We start from the raw sequence: 18166 nt of genomic DNA, 5'->3' as shown, positions 1-18166 counted from the left end.
AAAAGCGCGTCTCGTGGAACTTTGTGTAGGTGGGATAACCGGCGTGAGAACATTAGTTCGGATATAAAGAACCGATTGAAGGTTAAGAGTGGAGGTGGGGCGAACCATACATTCCTAGGAATACAGGGTGGTGGGGGAGGACGGAATAACTAGCGGAAGCTAACGATGTGCCAATGTTCCAGAAGAAGTAATCCGAGTGCGGACGGACGGGCAGTGCGTGGATTGACCCAGCTTGATGAGGATAATTAGCATCGGGTGAAGAAGGATGGAGAGAAAATAACGCAGTGTCTCGACACAGGGAGTCCCTAGACGCCTCATGCATCCACCGGAGACGTGGCCCTCGGTGGCCCAAATATGATGTGACCTGCCATTGTCGTTGGCTGAATAGCATTCTTAGAAATTCGTCGGGAGTTGATCAACTTTGGTGACTTGATGAGCATTATGACTTGCAACGTAGATCGTAATTGGAACGTTTGAATTTGTCATACTTAGCATAATCGATAGGTAAGCATGGGGACGGGAATTTTGTCGGCATTCGACGAGTGACGGGCTTGACCAAGTACTCTATCAACAGTGGCTTGCCGTGGCCTCTTCAACTTTACTGCGGTAGCAGCATCGGCGATGTCTGTCTCTAGCCTAGGAAACTGACTCACCTGTCCCCCCTGATATAGGTACATACGTATATCAAAGCCTTCAGAGGTCTTACGAGAGATATCAAGCATGGGCTCGAATGACGTGTGCCTAGTCAATGCTTACTTGATGTCGTTGTCCGCTGTCGCAGTCGAAGAGCGTTTTCTGAGGAAGGGAGAACGTTTGGTCCTTCTCTTCACTCACCCCCGCTCGCCTCGTTTGCTCACTTCCACTCACCACGGAAGTATCGCTCTCCGCTGCCGATCTCGGCACCCCGCTGCCACCACGTGCTACCACAGGACCCACCAGGTCGCCCGAGTACCTCAGCCCCCTTCACCGGGAGGTACTCAAGTGGTCCTCCTCTGCACTGTCCTCAGCACCGCCCACTGCTGACCGGCCAGTCTGCCCCTCGGACTTGCCCTCGCAGCCCGGTGTGTCGCGTTTGTCGCCGCGCCGCGGAGTGCGCCGCTGCACGTCGCCCGCCGGCGCCGCCGCTCAGGTATGTGCTGCGGCGTGGCGCCGGCTGCCATGGCAGACCATCGATCCCCAGTACGACACCCGTTCGAGCCGCCCGCCACACAACACACCACGCTACAGCTTTGGCCGGAGAACGGAATGCGCCGGAGGTGAGGTCACCGAAAAGGGCATGAGGTGCTGAGCGGCAAATGGTGTATGTAGGCATGGTCGATTTGTGTCTGTTTCTGTGTGTCTAATGGCAATAAAGGCGAACGCTCGCGTAAATGCCGGTCTTCATTGCTTCCATGGTTAGTGCTGGTCGGAAACGATTAACTATTATTACCGGAATGTAGGCATCAGATTCATAGGTATATCTTAACCACGAAAGAAAATAAATCATCCCTTTACCCGTTACCGATACTGTTTCACCGTTTGCTTTTATACTGGTTGGCCAGAGTTGTTCCTGCGTCCATACGCAATAACATGTCAAGGCGTAGCTTCCAAGGATAACATTTTTTTATACAAAATGCTTGTATCACAAATGGGCATTATTTCTCCAGTGACAGGCAATGTATGAAAATATATTACAAATTGATAGCAATATAGACATTAGACATAGCACTGTTTACTTATTACTGAGACCCAAAGCTGGACTTCATTTACATAAGCTGTCCTTTGACTTCACCCAGTGTCTCGTTGGGTCACGTGCGACGCGGTCTGCCCATTTGTAGCACACTTATTGGCAGTTTAAACTCCTAAACGGCCCTAGAGCCGATGCAAAGGATCCAACGATGCTGTTTGCAGTAAGGTGAAAGGACACATCCATCCATCGACCATCGCACGTATACATACTACATACATAATGTCGAGACGACGGGCGATGACTTATCAATGGGCGGTGCCATCGGGGCATGGACCGTAAGCATCGATTGTTCGCCTTCCCTCGCTCCACTGGCCTCCCTAGTTCCCCATATCCGCACGTGGTAGGGGTGCATGCCCACTTGGTGCCCACACCTGACCTGACAGAACTGACAGATATAAGGACACTAGCGGCCATTGTTTCACGTGGAAAGCAGTTATGACTGATGGTCTGTTCAGAACCTCGTGGCGTCACTCATGAGCGAGATGTCGCACGAGTTGTCTGGATGTACAAAAACACAATGCTGAAGGTCCTATGCTGGAAGAATAAACATGTCTATAAAAAAATGACACCTGGGATATGAGTTGTCGCAAAAATAAATAAATAAACGGTTGTATGTTGATTGACGCAGGTTCCTACTTCCTAGCATAACCAAACACTGTCCTATTTTTTGGAGGAGTCGCATAGTTCGCCTACTAGTCGCATGTGGCGAAACATTTCGAAAGCGGAGGTCTTTTTTGGTCAATGGAAAGCTAAGCCATGATCCAGAGGCTGGAGATGACTACGAGAATGAAAACATCGTTAGGTATGACTGCCTTCTTGGTGTGGTAGTTGGAAACAAGTAGTCCCATCGTCTGGGGGACCCGGGTTTGGATTCCCGGTGCCCCCCGTCCAACGGACTGCCGCCCTCATCTGCGTCATCACTCATAAGTATAGTGTTTAAAAATTATAACTAAAACAAAAAGGTTCTTGCTACTGCCGTAGCCCGTAGATATAGCTAGAGCAGGGGTCGGCATCCTTATATCGACACGACGGGATGAAGCTGATGTGAAGCGGTCGGCAGGCCGGATGGAACCATCTCGACTTTATAGTTTATAGACCATAGACCTATACAACAGTACCTAACAGCTAACATGCAACGTTTGGAAAGTATGTCGCACAATGAATGGATTGGTTGCTTACTTGCGACATTTGAAAGCCATTGCCCTGCGACATAAAGTGAAAGTTACCCTCTTTGGACTTGAACGCACCGCGGCACCGGGCAAGAGATGGCTTCAAATTTTTGCCGATACCAGCGCTCCAGTGTATAATTACAATCCAAGGTCAACTCCCAGACTTGTTTAGTGGTGATTTGAAACTTGTTATTTGCTTTGTTGCCGTTATTACTGTGGTATGCATTGGCGCCGACATGTATAGCCAAAGTTATTTGTTTTTGCTAGCCTCTTGCTTTGTGAAAGATGGGCCTCAGAGATTGCGTCATTTCTAGCGCAGTGCTTACATTTCTGGCGCTGTGTGACGTGAACCGAGCTGATACAAATCAATTGTAAATTGCGAGAAAATGTGTGCGTGTGGGGCGCAGAAGATGGATGATTATTTACTAATAATTAAGTGGGAGTAGCGTATTTTCGGATACATCGGTGCTGGAGCAACCTGCAGAGCTGTGGGAGGTAAGAAAAGGCTTTTATTGAGCGTAACTTAGCAGGGAAACACGCTGCAGCTGCGAAGGGCAGCGAGGTCGATGCCACGCCAACTCCATGTAACGTTGTATGTGAAAAGCAATGCATTCACGAATTGATCCTTATAACGCATGCTAAATTGCTAAATTCGACAACTTTTGAAGGTGTCTTGAGCCTTCCAGGAAATAGTCAGTTGATAAAGGCCTCAAGTTAGAGGTAGACATTTTTGTGATGTCTGCCAGATTCCTGTACCTAGATTGCTAGATTGTGGGCCTGTTCCAGCGCCTCCAGTAGAAATTCTTGACTGGAGGCTCTACCAGAGGTTTCACTGGAGGCGCTGGAACGCAATCTGGAGATTTCTGGAGATTGGCGTCATAGATACCAAAAGAATTACGATTGTTCTCTCTTGAAACGCAAAATTTGTTTTCAATTTTAGTAAAAAAGATTAACAAAATTATAGCCATGTAATTTTCTTTACATTCAAGTTGTAAAATTCTCAGTCAGAAGTTCTTTGTTTATATTCGTGATTGTCACATGTGCGCCATAATTGTAGACCAGAGCCTCCAGAGAAAATTGGAGCTCCCAACTCTCTGGAGGCTACTGGAGGTTTCTGGAGCTTTGGCGAGAGCTTTCTGGAGCTTTCTGGAGGCGCTGGAACGCTCTCTGGAGGATTCTAGAGCTTTCTGGAGGTTTCTGGAGGCGCTGGAACAGGCCCTGTATCTGCTTGGTAGGTGTATTTTTTTATTCTTAGTTTGTTTGCCCCGAACACCTTGCTCTATTTCATCAGAAGATGACCCTAAATTACTTCCAATTTTAATTGGATATGCCTTTCGGATATACCTAAGATTTGCATCATTTAAATTTTCTGTAATCATGTTTGTAATGTTTATGTTTGTTTGTTGGTAATTTTGGCTCCAGTATGACTGCATTTGCAATGCTTAGCAGATAAATCTCCAGTTTTACAGTGTTGGTAAATGGTACCTTAATTGAACGAATGGGTGCTCATTCATTTGGATATCAAATATGAATGTTGCATTCATTGAACATGGTTACCCAATGCTATTTTTTATATGTTTAGAATGAATATCCTTGTTTGCAAACAAATATTTTGTTTATTTGAATGCTTTTATTGGTCAAAATGTGTAATTCAACATCACTTTCTATCACCAAGCTTGGTGGCTAACTCTTAGCTGATAGGAATGAATTTTGCGAATTATTAAGAAACTCTCAAGGGGATTGATTATCTCCATCAAATCAGACTATGCAGAGGTAATGGAAACAGGATTGGCTGTATCTATGATAAGACATTCCTTAATCCTTCTAGAGCGCATTACTATACCAGAGAGGATTTATGGAGAAAATAATCTCAGAATGGGTTGTTACGTACTAGATATTCATTGTCCACTTTGAAAACAAGTTGTTTGTTTAATGTGTTTACTTGACAGAAAGTGCAAAACATGATTCTTATCTCATGCAAATATAAATTTAAAGTTTTTTTTTCTTTAAATACGCAGAAGCAATATCTAACAAACAACATGCAAAATGTGATGGCCTTATGCCTACGCATTTGTAAAATGTATATGTTGTAGAATGTGATTGAATTACAAAATAATTATTTTAGGTTGGCCCTTGCATGCGTTGCCTGCAGTTTTTTCTACTTGTACCTACCCTCTAAAACTGGAATGGTTTAATTAACATGTTTGGTGAAGAATTACAACACATAATATATCTGCTCTTCTCAGATATTAATGATGCAATAAGTAGATAGCATTGCAGCTATACTAGATAAAAATAATGTCTTTCCATTTTTCCAGGCATGGAGGTGCCACCTGGCCCGGTGCGGCGCCGCCACGCGCGCTGGGCCACGGAGAGCATGCGCCAGGCGCTGCGCGACGTGCACACGGGCCAGCGCAACATGACAGCGGCAGCGCGTCACCACGGCATTCCGCGCCAGACGCTCGTCGACTACTACAAGGAGTCGTGCGAGACTGGCGAGCACGCCACCATCCTGAAGCGGCGCGGCGGCCGCCAGGCGCCCGAGGCGGGCGAGTGCGCCGCCGCGGACACGCCGACGTCCGCCCCCGCCGGCGCCGCGGCCGCCGCCACCTCCGTCAGCAGCGCCGCGGTGCCCGCAGTACCGGCCACGCCGCGGGACGACTTCCACCGCACGCTGGAGCGCACCATGGCGCACCTGAAGGTGGGCGCCGCCAGTCTGTTCACCGTCAGCGAGGTGGGTCTGCGCGCCTGCGGCCACGAGCCGGACGCCGACAAGGCGGAGCCGCTGCACGTGCTGGCGTGCGTGGCGGCCAGCGGGCGCTGCCTCACGCCGCTGGTCGTTTTTAAGGAGGATGCCGTGCCCGACGAGCTGGACGGAGAGTCGTCGCTGGGCTTCCACATTGCTACCTCAAAGGCGGGCACCGTCACAGAGGCCATCTTCGCGCGTTGGATGGCCGAGTTTGTAGTGCAAAAGCCGGCTGGGCCGGCGCTGCTGCTGGTCAACGATGACCGCTACCTGTCTGATCAGGCCGGCCCCGCGCTGCGGCTGGCCGCGGACAGCGACGTGGCCGTGCTGCTGCTGCCCGAGCGGGATGCGGCCGCGCTGCAGCCGCTCGACCGGGTGCTGCTGCCCTCGCTGGCCGGCCGCTACGAGGAGGAGTCGCGCAGCTGGCACGGCCAGGCGTCGGGCCAGTGTCCGCTGCGGGCCTGCTTCCGGCACATCTTCTCCACGGCCTGGCATCAGACCATGGCCTCGCCGCTGCTGGTGATGGCCGCCTTCCAGGTGACGGGCATCAGCCCGCTGGCGGAGGGCGGCGAGCGGCCGGCGGGCGGCCAGGCGCTGCGCGCCGGCGTGATGGCGCAGCTGCTGCGCGCCGTGGGCCACCAATGGCCGCCGCGCCTGCCGCCCAGCCTGCCCGTCTGGTTCCCGCGGCCACTGCGGTGATCCACGGCGCGCCGCAGCCTCCACCCTCTTGCCTCCCGTTGTGTCAAACACCAGTGTACAAACGCGCTGCGAGGAGTCAGCTAGCTAGTTGCAGTACCGCGTCCGGCCGTCGGTAGTGTTATTTATATGCCGTGTCTGCCTGTATTGTGCGTCAGTTTTCCGCGCCGTGCCGAGTTCGGCGCGTACCTCCTCAGCTCAACCTGCTCAGTGTTGCCACAAAATGTCCGTCAAACATGCCACGGTCTTACCGTTGTACCTGTAATCTCCTCGAGCAAAGGGGCACTCTCACGCAGACAGAGTCCACCCAAACAATGTGCCACAATACCATAAGCCAGTGAATCACATACATCAGAATGACTGTCCATTTACATTGAACCTCTGTAGGCGACTGTTCCACTAGTCCCATGTGCCATGCTGTCGATTCTCGGTAGCAATGTGTGACAAAGGATTGTCGCCTTGTGTGTATGAAGCATAATTGACTGTTCACGAGCATAGATGAATCATTTTGCCGACGCCTGAACGGGGCGTTTGTGCACCTCAGAAAGAGATCTGATGACAGCTGTCAATAAAAGTGAACTCAGTTCATCATGTTTCGTTAACGAGGGAAAAGTAACTGGTCCAGTTAATTTGAGCTAAGTTGCAGAACAAGTAGTAATTGTTAATTAATTAATGAATGTATGGTGTGTAGAAGTAGGTAAGAAGTGTACGTACAGTGAGTCAGTCACACTTGCATTTCGGGAACTCTGAGAACTATCACCAACCCCGACCACATCCAACCACAGCGCAGCAGATATAATTAGAGCAGCCAGTGGTCGCCGGTCTGTCCCGGTCTTCCCAGCCGCAGCTGTCCGCCCCGCTCCCATCCTCTGGCTGCGGGTCACGGGGTGCCCGCGACCCTGCAGAGGACTTCCCCGGACTCCACAGAGACCCCGGTGCGTGATATGGCCGTCCCTCGCCATCGCCGATGTCCGGTCGCAACCCGGCGAAGCCAGCTGGGAATCAGTCGACAACAAGTCCTGTCGTGGTCATGACACCCGTCGCTGAGTCGTGCCCCAGGAAGGCGCCCCGTAATGGCGAGGTGAGCTGCTTAGGGCGGAGCTGGGAGGGATGGGTTTGCGGTACCGCAATTTCTATATTGCTGTGGTGCTGTTCTGGATCGTTCTTGTTGTTTTGCGTTTAATTGCATAATGTGTACCATTTGGATCGACTGCATGGGTGGGTTGTCTGCTTCCTAATTTGTATCGAGCAGTGTTGGTAATTGTCAAGATGTTTTAGGTCGGTATTATTTTGATCGTTTTTAATCGATGCCTTCGGCATAATTTGCCGAATGTTACCGTCAATGGCTAGTAGGTTAAACGTTTATTTAAATTTTAACATTTTAATATATGGGGTCTATTTTAACAGTTCAAAGTCGTAAAAGAAGCTTTGCGGTGTCGTCTTCTCTGCCTGCATCCTACAGCTAACCAGATAAATGTCAGCGAACGTATTTGTTGTAATCGGTCTGCCTATGTTTCAGACTATGTGCGATGCGCTCGGCGGCAAATCACTCGTCGGTGTCGCTCTGCACAGCGAGACCAGTCCGCTGCTGCCTCACACCGGCCCTCCCCGGGTGAATGGTGGGTCGCCGCCTACCGACGCCGAGGACGGTAGGTGCAGTTCCCCGCCCTGCCCTCAGCCGGAGTCGCCGGGCGCCGGGCGCTGCTCGGCCTGCCGACACTGGGGCCTGCTGCTGGCGCTGGTGGCTGCCCTGTCCTCCTCACTGGTCAGCGTGGTGGTGCAGCAGCTGTCTGACGTCGACCCGGCCTGTCTCTCCGCCTTCCGGTTCCTCAGCATAGTGCCGCTGGCCGGCCTGGAGGCGCTGCGGCGTGGACAGGACGTCTTCCCTCGCGGTCATCGCATGGTGCTGCTGCTGCGCGCGGTGCTGGGAGCGGCAGCGCTCATCTGCAAGTTCTACGCCCTGCGTCGGATGCTGCTGGCCGATGCTAGTGTGCTGCTGCTCAGTGCGCCTGTGTTTGTGTCCGTGTGGGCGTGTCTGCTGCTGGGGGAGCCCTGTGGAGCACTGCACGTGATGTCGCTCCTGGCGACCATCTCCGGGGCGCTGATGATTGTCCGTCCAAAGTGGATGAGATCAGGAGGAGCTGGGGCCGATGACGCAGTGTCTCTGGCGGGCGCGGCGCTGGCCCTCGCCAGCGCGCTGTTCCTCTCTGCGGCGTATGTGACGCTGCGCCGCCTTCAGAGCGTCCACTGGTCGGCCACCGTGCTCGTGTTCGGTGTGGTAGGCGCCATGATGTCGTACGCCGTCTGGCTGGGAACCGGAGCGGGCCACCCGCCCTCCAGCGCCGCCGAGTGGCTGATGGTGCTGGCTCTGGGCGCGCTCACCATGGTGATGCAGCTGGCCTTCACGGTGGCCTGTCAGCTGGAGCAGGCCGGCCCGGTGGCTGTGGTGCGCACCTCTGAGATCGTGTTTGCTGTCGTCTGGCAGGTGGCGTTCTTCCATTGCGTGCCCGGCCCGTACACAGTCGCTGGTATGGTGCTGGTGATGATGTCGGTACTGGCGGTGGCGCTGCATAAATGTATCACTCAGCGTCGGGGAAACGGGAGACCGTGAGCGATTCTAAGTGGTGCCACCTGACGGACGAGTTACGACACCCTTGCATCCTGTATGTAGTTAGCTTTGGCCTTTTTTCTGCTTGTGTTTTCAGCTGAGTATACTCAGTAATGGTTCAAGACACGGTGAGTCACTAATATCATTTTACCCCCACTCCTCCTCTTGTATATTCATTGATCCCTGTCTTCATTATTTTGTTTTTAAAACAGGCAACTGTCCCAGTGCTTTAAAAAATGAAATACTTAGTAAGATATGAAACGGTCTAGATGGCTTCAATAGTAAAGAAACTTTTATAAAGGCGATACGCCTACGAATCAATTATAGGATTTTGCACGGCGTATATAAATACACTGTTTCATTGTCTTTCATTTCTTAACAATACACAAATGTTACATAGCTATTTTTAGCTTAATCATGCGATCAATTCATCTTTGGTGGATTTTTTGTAGACATTAGATCATGAACAGTGCTGTGCTTCGTGAACACTGAACAGCTCTAGGGAGCTTCGTTCTCTCATCATTGATTGCGTTGTGACCGGTCCTCTGACACCCACCGTAGTGTCTTTTCTTGAAAGAACACGAGTCTCTTTGTCACGTGAACTGTTTGTAACTTTTAGAACCGATTGTTTGGTGCCTTGAGTCCCTTGAGCTGCTTTGGACTTATTTAGGACCCTTTCCATGAGCCTATTACTCCCCCCCCCCCTCAGTGGCGGCACGTGTTGATATTTTGTGTTAAAGTTATGTTTCCTTTGTCTCGAGAAGATTCTTCAAAGTAACGTAGACACAGGAAAAAGCAACTGTCTAAACCTAGACAGAGCCTAAACATTTCACAGAAGTTCGGTTGTGATACCGAGCCTCGCGATGCATCCGCTGTTCTGTGGGGGCGCCTCAGTCTCGCAGTTGGTAGGTGGCGCTGTTGGAGGTCTCAGTACCGAGTGGAGCCGCAGATCAATGGCTCTCTGATAGTTATGTTCAGCACGCGTTGATACTGGCCGATTTGTCGTCATGATGTCCTCGGACACCTGCTCCGACTCGGAGAGTGACGAGAAGATCGAGCTGCGACTGCGGCTGAGTCGCTCGGGGCCGCTGAACTCGGGCGCTTCGCTCGATTCGCTGGTGGCCGGCCGCCAGACTCCCGGCTACCACCCGTCAGCGCTGCTGCCGGCGCTCACGGACCAGCAGCGCACCTTCCTGGCGCTGGTCGAGGACGGCGACACGGACGCCGTCCAACACTTCCTGGCGTCGGCGCCCGGTCTGGACATCAACTGCGCCGCCTTCTCGGGCGTGACGGCGCTGCACACAGCCGTGGAGCGTGGCGACACGGCCATGGTGGCGCTGCTGGCGCGCCGGCCCGAGCTGCGCGTGGCCGACTGCGTGCTGCACGCGGTGGCCGGCGGCGACACGGAGCTGACCCAGCTGCTGCTGGAGCGGCTGCCTGCCGGCCGCGAGGCACGCGGCTACCTGGACAGCGCCGCCTTCACCCCGGACATCACACCGCTGCTGCTGGCCGCGCACAATGACGACTACGAGATGGTGCAGCTGCTGATGGCGCGCGGCCACCGGCTGCAGCCGCCGCACCCGCCGCACTGCCTCTGCGCCGCCGTCTGCTTCAGCAAGCTGGACGGCGAGGACCTGGCGCACTCGCTGAAGCGGCTGCACACGTACCGGGCGATGGCGGCGCCGGCCTACATCTGTCACACTGCCGCCGACCCGGTGCTCACCTGTTTCACGCTCTCTGAGGAGCTGCGCGAGTGTGCCGCCAGCGAGGCCGAGTTCCGCACCGAGTACACCGAGCTGTCGTCGCAGGTGCGCCAGTTTGCGGTGCGCCTGCTCGACTACTGCCGCACCACAGAGGAGGTGGAGCTGGTGGTCACCCAGCGGGCCGGCTGCTACGAGGGCTCACGGCCCTTCAAGTACCCCCGCATCCTGATGGCGGCCGACCTGGGCCAGAAGGAGTTCGTGGCGCACCCCAAGATTCAGCAGGTGTTTACCAATCAGTGGCTGGGCAGGCGGCAGCGCTGGCGACAGTACTCGCTCTGCAAGAAGTCGGCCATCTTTATGTTCCAGCTGCTGCTGCTGCCCGTCACGTCGCTGTTCTTCATCCTGGCGCCGAGGTCCAAACTCAACACGTACTGGGACTCGCCCATCAACAAGTGGCTCAACTGGATGGCATCATATGTGAGTCCAGCCCGAAAGTTATGTTTATCCTCTCCGTTTTACGTCGGCACTGAAAGGCAAAGCACCGATCACATCACAGCACATCTCGTAGTTTAAGACTGAAAGGATGGCTAAAACGCTGTAAACTTTTCGCACAGCCTACAACTTTATTATGTTATGGGGTGGGGATAGTACAAGCTGGTAGATAGCTTTTCCACAGGAGCTAAAACTGATAGTTTTTAACTGCCTTATGCTCAAAGTCTGCTGCGTCCTGCGACGTTACTTCCCTGCCTACCGCTAGATGGCAGTAGACGTTAGCGCCTGACTCGGTATGCTGTACCGCATAGCATCATGTCGCCAGTTCAGATATTTGAGGAACGGTAAGGCAGGTAGAAGTCATTTTAACGGCAGAATGCCGATCTTTTGATGAATGGAAGGTTGTGAAACGCACATATTGTAACTAGATATGGGTACTGGGTAGCTTGCCGGACTATCCCTACTGATTGGCTTTTCGTGATTGTATGTTTGCTAACCGACTACGGCCAATGCATTGACCTTTACCAACAGCTGCTGGATTCAATAGCTGGCTACTACCGCTAGGTAGGCATGATAACGTCCAGCACCGCTGACGCTCAATTCCCACCGCCACAGGTGATATTTCTGCTGTTGATCATTATCTCTGAGATTCTGGACGAGATCAATCAGGTGCGCGGCCCTCCGGACTCGCCGCTTAAGTACGTGCTCATTCTGTGGGTAGTGAGCATCACCTACTCGCACGCGCGCCAGTGCTGGCGCAAGGGCTTCCAGCGCTTCCTCGCCAGCTCGTGGCACTGGTACGACACCATCACGCTGTGCTTCTTTTACCTGGCGTTCGTCTGCTGGGCCGTGTCGGCGTACGACGTGCGACACTACGACAACGTGCACCTGGAGCGCAAGTTCTGGCACCAGTACGACCCGACGCTGGTCGGCGAGAGCTTCTCGGCCGTGGCCAACATCCTGGCCTTCATCAAGCTGTTGTACGTGTTCCAGCTGAGCGCCACGCTCGGACCGCTGCAGATCTCGCTGGGCAAGATGATCAGCGACGTTGGACAGTTCCTGGTGCTGTTCGCCGCCGTGGTTGTGTCATTCTCGTCTGGTATGAACAGATTGTTTGATTACTACAAGGGCATGGTGCGGAAGCTGGGGAACGGCGACGAGGCGGTGCAGATGCACTCGTTTGTGAACCTGCGCTCGGCGTTCCGCACCCTGTTCTGGACGCTGTTCGGACTGTATGATCTGGAGTCGGTGACGGTAGTGATTGAGAACCTCCCGGGCGGCAGCGCGGCGCTGCCGGTCATCAACTGCCACGGCTTCACCGAGGCCATCGGATACATCCTGTTCGCCGCCTTCCACGTGCTCTGCGGCATGATCATCATGAACATGCTGATCGCCGTGATGACGTGCACGTTTCACGAGGTGCACGCGTCGGCCGACACCGAGTGGAAGTTCGCGCGCACACACGTCTGGATCACGTTCATCCTGGAGCCGGCCATGCCGCCGCCCTTCAACCTCATCCCGAGCGTGGTGAGCGTGTGGCGCTGCTTCAGCTGGCTGGGGCACGCGATGCTGCGCACGGCCGGCCACACGGCGCGCTGCGACTCGCGCCGCTGCTGCTACCAGGAGGAGGAACTGGCGCCCGCCGACACAGCCGCCCAGTACCGGCTGCTGGTGGCCGCGCTGGCGCAGCGCTACTTCCGCGACCGGGCCGAGCAGGGCGCCGGAGAGCCCGCCACCGTGGCGGAGGTCGGCGGCATCCTGGCCGACGTGCAGGCGCTGAAGTCAGAAGTCAGGGACCAGGCCTGGGGCAGGGCGCGCTCCCCGGCGGAGAGAGCCGCAGCCGCCTCCGTGGCGTCCTGATGAACCGGGCGACACTCGGGAGACGTGTGCGAGTGGAGTTGATCGCTGTTTGGTCCTGGAGTGGACTTGTGAGAGGTTGTTCACGGTGTCTCTAGGTATGTGCGTGAAGTTTGCCTAAGGTATCGCTCACATTCAGCCAAACTGTCAATTTCAAAACCGTGCGTAACGTCACTCCGCAATGGATGGGATCGGAAGGTGCCAGACTTGCTGTTTTTTCGGTGGTGGAATCTGGTGCATGTAAATAAGAGGAATATGTGTGTCTGTGTTATTGAATCAACTTTTGATTTGGTGTCCGAGATAAAAGGAAGGATTGAATGTGAATTATCTGCATCTTAATTTACGCTAACGGTATAGTGGTCAGCAGTTGACATCTTTGGACTTTGATAATGGAAACTAGAATGCACAAATAATGGAATGGTTGCGGGCATTCGGCACTGGTATACCGAGCCTGCAACGCTGGTTTATATAAAGAAGTCCTTGTCTTCACAAAATCAAGTAGTTGTCCTTATCGGATTTCAGCTTATTGACAATATGACAGAGGGCTCGCCCATGAAATTGTGTGAACAATTCAACACCGCTGTATCGAAATTTGGCGTCACAGGCACGGGCTGGAAGGCGGTGCTGCATAGTCTATCTGAACATAACGGTACCCTCGAGACTGGGTTCTACTATAACACCTGAGGCGATCCGGAGTAGGAAAGCACTGGCCTAGATTAATCTGGCCAGTTTCATCTGCATGCAGTCGGACTGATTCAGCCCACACGCAATAGCAACTTTTGTTTTGTTTTGTTATAAGACATAAGTGATAAGGAAAACTCGAATGACATGTTTTCGTTATATGTTATACTCGTAAACCGTGCTGTTTGTTGTTTGCTGGTTACGGTTACGTAGCGGGATCTCCTAATATAGTGGAAGAACCACATGAGCTCCTGGCTAGTGGCTAATGTAAGGCACCGGAAATTGAACACTTTTTCACTTATTGGGCCGGGAACTCAAATAATCTTGTTAAGCGACCCCCGAATGGCCTCGCCGGTGTACTCAATGTCTAAGCATGGTAGTAAATTCCGCGAAATTGTTATTTTATTCTGTCCAGGCCAAGTCCATGGCTCTAGAGAACCACTTCATGCATCAACTTAATTACATATTTGCTCGTGGCCATTGTTTGATCATGCCGTGAATACTGTCGATACATTTGCGCACCTCTCGGCCTATTATATTCCAATTCATTTTCTTTTTCTGAACGTTCAGGCGACGGGAGTGTGACTGCTCGACTTTGGGCGATGAGACTGGCATCATGATGAAGCGTCCGGGCGGCGAAGATTGCCGGGATAGCGTGGCTGCTTCTGGGCCGATAAATCAGCTGGGAAACACCGCCACCGGGCGGTCCGAGCGGGCCGGGCGGGCCTCTGACCGGGTCTGGACAGTCTCGGATCGGACAGGCCTCTCACTTCTCTTCCTGTGGGTGTCGATGTTCTCGCTGCGGGTGTGAACACGGCGGGAGAGATGGAATGATGAGCTCGACGCCACCGCTCGGCGTTCGAGGAGCGCGGCGGTGGGGAATGCTAGCGACCCGTGACGGAGGGGGATGGTGGGGGACTAGATGGGGACGGTGGGAGGGCTAGATTGGGATGGTGGGGCAGGGGGCCGGTTGATGAGGCAGAGTTGGTGGAGAGGAACTCGGGGCGCTGAAGTAACACATTGAAAGCTGGTGAAGAATAACATAAACAGGTGCGCAGCGAGCCATCATTGCTGCAGCATCAGGTGCACGGTGGGTTTAAATGAGTAATGATAACTCATATGATATATCGACAAAAGTTTATATGGAGCTGCCCACATCAATCACATGCAATGTTGAGTCTGTGGCCCCAAGTGCCCTAATGCGTTGTTGTAGGGTGAATTATCACTAACAGAGCATGGCGTCAGCCGCCGTTGCTTCAGCCATTAAACCACACTTTTTAAATAATGTAATTGGATTTTCATCACCCGAATCACCGTCTAACCCTTCTCTGAGGCGCCATTTGTGTGAGAGTTTGTCACGCCGGAAATCCGGAAAGGTACTTAAGCACAAGTGATAGCATGTTATTCATTTGGGTGAAGATTATCCTGAAATTAATGAGCTACCTAGGTAACAAATACCACCACTGAGAGGTTCCGTCTTTGAAAGTGCAACTGAACTACTCTGGCCACCACAGCCCGCAATCGGAGCTCTATTGGGCCCCGGTCCTTCCAATCAGCCCACTTCGCTCTGGATACGGCAACCAGAGGTGCTAGATCGACACAATGATGACGCTGAGGCAGCGCAGCCGCGACGAACTTATCAAACTGGAAAACTTCTTGGGTGGGGTTCATGTGGACAATGAGCGAACTTGAAGACCTTGGTCCTGATGATATGGCTTACACTTGGCCATGCGTATGTGCTGGCATCACTTGGGGTTTCGAATGAAGGCGCTTACTTTTGCCATCCTTGGTTTCGTTCCTAATCTTTCGAGAGAAAATCAGAGGTGAAAAAAACCTGCTACTCGCCTGCGTGCGTAGGTGACAGCCATAGGAATAAGGAGACAGATTCGAGCATCTTAGTTAATGCATCTAAAATTGATAACTAGGCCGTTTCCGCTAAAATCAGAGCTGTCTTCCCATAGAGAGTCACTATGGACCACGGCACAAAAATTTAACAGCGTCATCTCTTTGTAGACAGCTGGGGCTGAAAAATCCCGCCGGTGCGACAGCCGGTGCGTTGTGAATCGCCATAGACAACGCAGGAAAAACGGCGACAGCGCGACAGCTCGTCCCCGCTCGTCGTCGGTTGAGCGGTGGCGGGGACCGGCGCGGCCTTGGCCGCCGACGGAGTAGGGGAGGACCGGACGACTGGGATGGGGGACGTCACATCTGGGCCACAACTGGGGTGAGGTCCATGACCATCGGTCCCAGAAACTTGGTAGGAGCGTTGATAATTGTTTCTGACTGCTGAAGCAGAGGCAAGTGAATCAGTGACAAAGCTGACAATCCTTTCGTGAGTTCTGATTGAACTGGATCTGGAAGCCAGGAGCCAGGAGAAGCTAGGAAATCGATCAGACCTTTAGGTAAGTTGGAAGAAAGTGATTTATTTTTTGTTGCTGTGTCACTGAAATGTGGTGATGCGTTGTAATGCCCAGAGGCCGAAATTTGGCCTTCAAAGGTGATGAGAAAACGTAAAATAGGGTACCTACTGTTTCAAGATGGCTTGTAAAAATTCGTGACAGCTAGACATCGCGTAGGTGACTGCTTTTGAGTTTTATTCACCTCTGGAGAAAATTATCATGGGTGTTTTGCCTGGTGAACGTCTTTACATGCCTGGCTGGTTTGAGCCGCACATATCCATAAATCCAATCGGGTTATAGAATCATGTACGAGCGAAATAAAACGAATCACTGATGTTGGTAGCTAGTTAGTTACGCTAATGCACGGTGATTAGATATTTAGGTAGGTATGTTATCTACATATGTGACCTTGGCTGGTGCGCTGTTATTCCTGGGCTCGACACCATGGTGTAGGTTTTCTATAGTCTTGGGTAAACATATGGTACTTGGGTAACACCTATGGTAAAAACAGCTGGCATACGAGTATAGCGCGACTCATACCCATCGACAGGTGAAACGAGCCAATCACATTTATAAGCGCTTACTTCCTGTTCACATTTCAATTCCCTGTGTAGAAAAATTCCTTTGTCCCTGTCAGTCGCCAGTCGTGACTTCCGGTTCAAATGCTCATTCTAGGGGCATATTGAATTGTTTATGAGGCATTTATGCCCTGTGAGGACATCATATGACAAACTTATAGGTAATTTGAGAGCCTATTAAGACCTTTTGCGATCGTTATAATCTGCTTTATTGTCAAAGGCAGCTGCGTCAAATGTCTCATTGTGCTCTGCATTTTATTGCCACGATTGACGCAACCAATTATTACGTGTGATTGCTACTGATCACGGAATGCTTAACGCTTAATTATTATATAACAATATATATTTCTAAAGATTTACTATATTTTCATGTAGGTAAATCTTTTCCTTTGTGTGCTTACCTACTGCTCCTGCTGCATGAGCATGCCTATGTCGCAGGCTGACGCGCCAAGGTCTAAAAAAACACTGCAGAGGGTCGCCGCGCCGAAATTCACAACATTTGAGCTCGGCGTCATTTCACCTTGACTCTGACAGTTCTGGGTTGAAGTCAGGTGATGGCGATGCATTAGGGTCACCTCCGTGAAATGTTTATATGCAATTAGCTGTGACGTCGTGGTTGACTGTACCGGACGTTTATTTTGCCGCTCGGTGATCCCAAGACAAATGCCCCAGAGAAGTGGGGTTCCGCCACTCGTTTACCGAGACGCCAGCTGGACATATGATGCATTGGTCTGTCTTTATGGTGATAATAGTCTGGCCATATATTCATGAAGGCTGGTATATTCATAGCTCCGCTACTTCCTTGTGAAGTGAATATAGTTAGTAAATGAAAATGAAAATAGCGTGTTTGCGGTGCTATTTACAAACAACAGTCATGTCTGTTATATGCATCCATGGACGTAGACCCTGTATACCGGTATACAGAGGTTTATGATCCAGGTGCTGCAATAATGGGCTTGACTGTATCCCATTACTATTAGTGCTATTATAACTACCAATGATTTTTTTCGATGATGCACGTCTCTCACTGTAGACACGTAGGTACCTAGTTTAGCGGTAATGTCATTTCAGACGTGAAAAGCAATGCTACTCCAATAATGATTCATTATCCACTTCACTCGCTACTTTTGTCCCATTCCCGATATGCCCATAGTGAGAAACTGAATAGGCGTGCCTGCCGACGCGCCGAAAACGCAGAGGCTGCAGCGCACTGTCCGGTCCCGTCCCGGCGGACCGCTCAGTCCACTTCATACGACCTTCGTGCCCGCGCTGACCGGGCAGATGGTATCGAATGGGCCGACTACACCTGCTTTATGCCGCGGTTCAGCTCGCAAACGTGGCGTGAAATTGGCGCCGAGTGCCGCCGGGGCGGCCGATCCGCCGCGCGGCCGCCTCCGCTGGCACTGCAGGCCGCGTGAGGCGCCTGAGAAGCGCTCTGCGCCGGCCAGCGGCGGCCCCTAATGAAAACCTCAGCGGCCGAGCGCGCTTTACGGGCCCGTCTCTCTCTC

The 18166-nt window shown here is 52.3% G+C and overlaps 3 protein-coding genes across 3 annotated transcripts; all 3 read left to right on the top strand.

Moving 5' to 3' along the window:
• Nucleotides 1-3242: 3242 nt before the first annotated feature.
• Nucleotides 3243-6926, top strand: LOC122388944. Its single transcript, XM_043380486.1, has 2 exons — nucleotides 3243-3393; nucleotides 5217-6926. The coding sequence occupies exon 2, from the start codon at nucleotides 5219-5221 to the stop codon at nucleotides 6341-6343; it is 1125 nt and encodes a 374-aa protein (XP_043236421.1). The 5' UTR covers nucleotides 3243-3393; nucleotides 5217-5218; the 3' UTR covers nucleotides 6344-6926.
• A 936-nt stretch (nucleotides 6927-7862) lies between these two features.
• On the top strand, nucleotides 7863-8951 carry LOC122388118 (solute carrier family 35 member G1-like). Its single transcript, XM_043378921.1, has one exon. It carries the CDS (start codon nucleotides 7863-7865, stop codon nucleotides 8949-8951), a length of 1089 nt encoding a protein of 362 aa, XP_043234856.1.
• Nucleotides 8952-9577: 626 nt separating this feature from the next.
• Nucleotides 9578-13314, top strand: LOC122388939 (short transient receptor potential channel 4-like). Its single transcript, XM_043380471.1, has 2 exons — nucleotides 9578-11128; nucleotides 11759-13314. Exons 1-2 carry the CDS (start codon nucleotides 9956-9958, stop codon nucleotides 13001-13003), a joined length of 2418 nt encoding a protein of 805 aa, XP_043236406.1. The 5' UTR covers nucleotides 9578-9955; the 3' UTR covers nucleotides 13004-13314.
• Nucleotides 13315-18166: the final 4852 nt, after the last annotated feature.

Source organism: Amphibalanus amphitrite, unplaced genomic scaffold (assembly GCF_019059575.1).
Source record: "Amphibalanus amphitrite isolate SeventyFive unplaced genomic scaffold, NRLGWU_Aamphi_draft 000018F_arrow, whole genome shotgun sequence".
Lineage (NCBI taxonomy): Eukaryota > Metazoa > Arthropoda > Thecostraca > Balanomorpha > Balanidae > Amphibalanus > Amphibalanus amphitrite.
Note: the sequence above shows the minus strand (reverse complement) of the source record. Positions and strands in the feature narration are given on the sequence as shown.

Bases quoted from the DNA above. Each gene is read 5' to 3' on its own strand.
- LOC122388118 (XM_043378921.1), top strand. From the start codon at position 7,863: ATGTGCGATGCGCTCGGCGGCAAATCACTCGTCGGTGTCGCTCTGCAC.
- LOC122388944 (XM_043380486.1), top strand. From the start codon at position 5,219: ATGGAGGTGCCACCTGGCCCGGTGCGGCGCCGCCACGCGCGCTGGGCC.
- LOC122388939 (XM_043380471.1), top strand. From the start codon at position 9,956: ATGATGTCCTCGGACACCTGCTCCGACTCGGAGAGTGACGAGAAGATC. The intron at 11,129-11,758 runs GTGAGTCCAGCC...CCACCGCCACAG, and splicing joins TCAACTGGATGGCATCATAT to GTGATATTTCTGCTGTTGAT.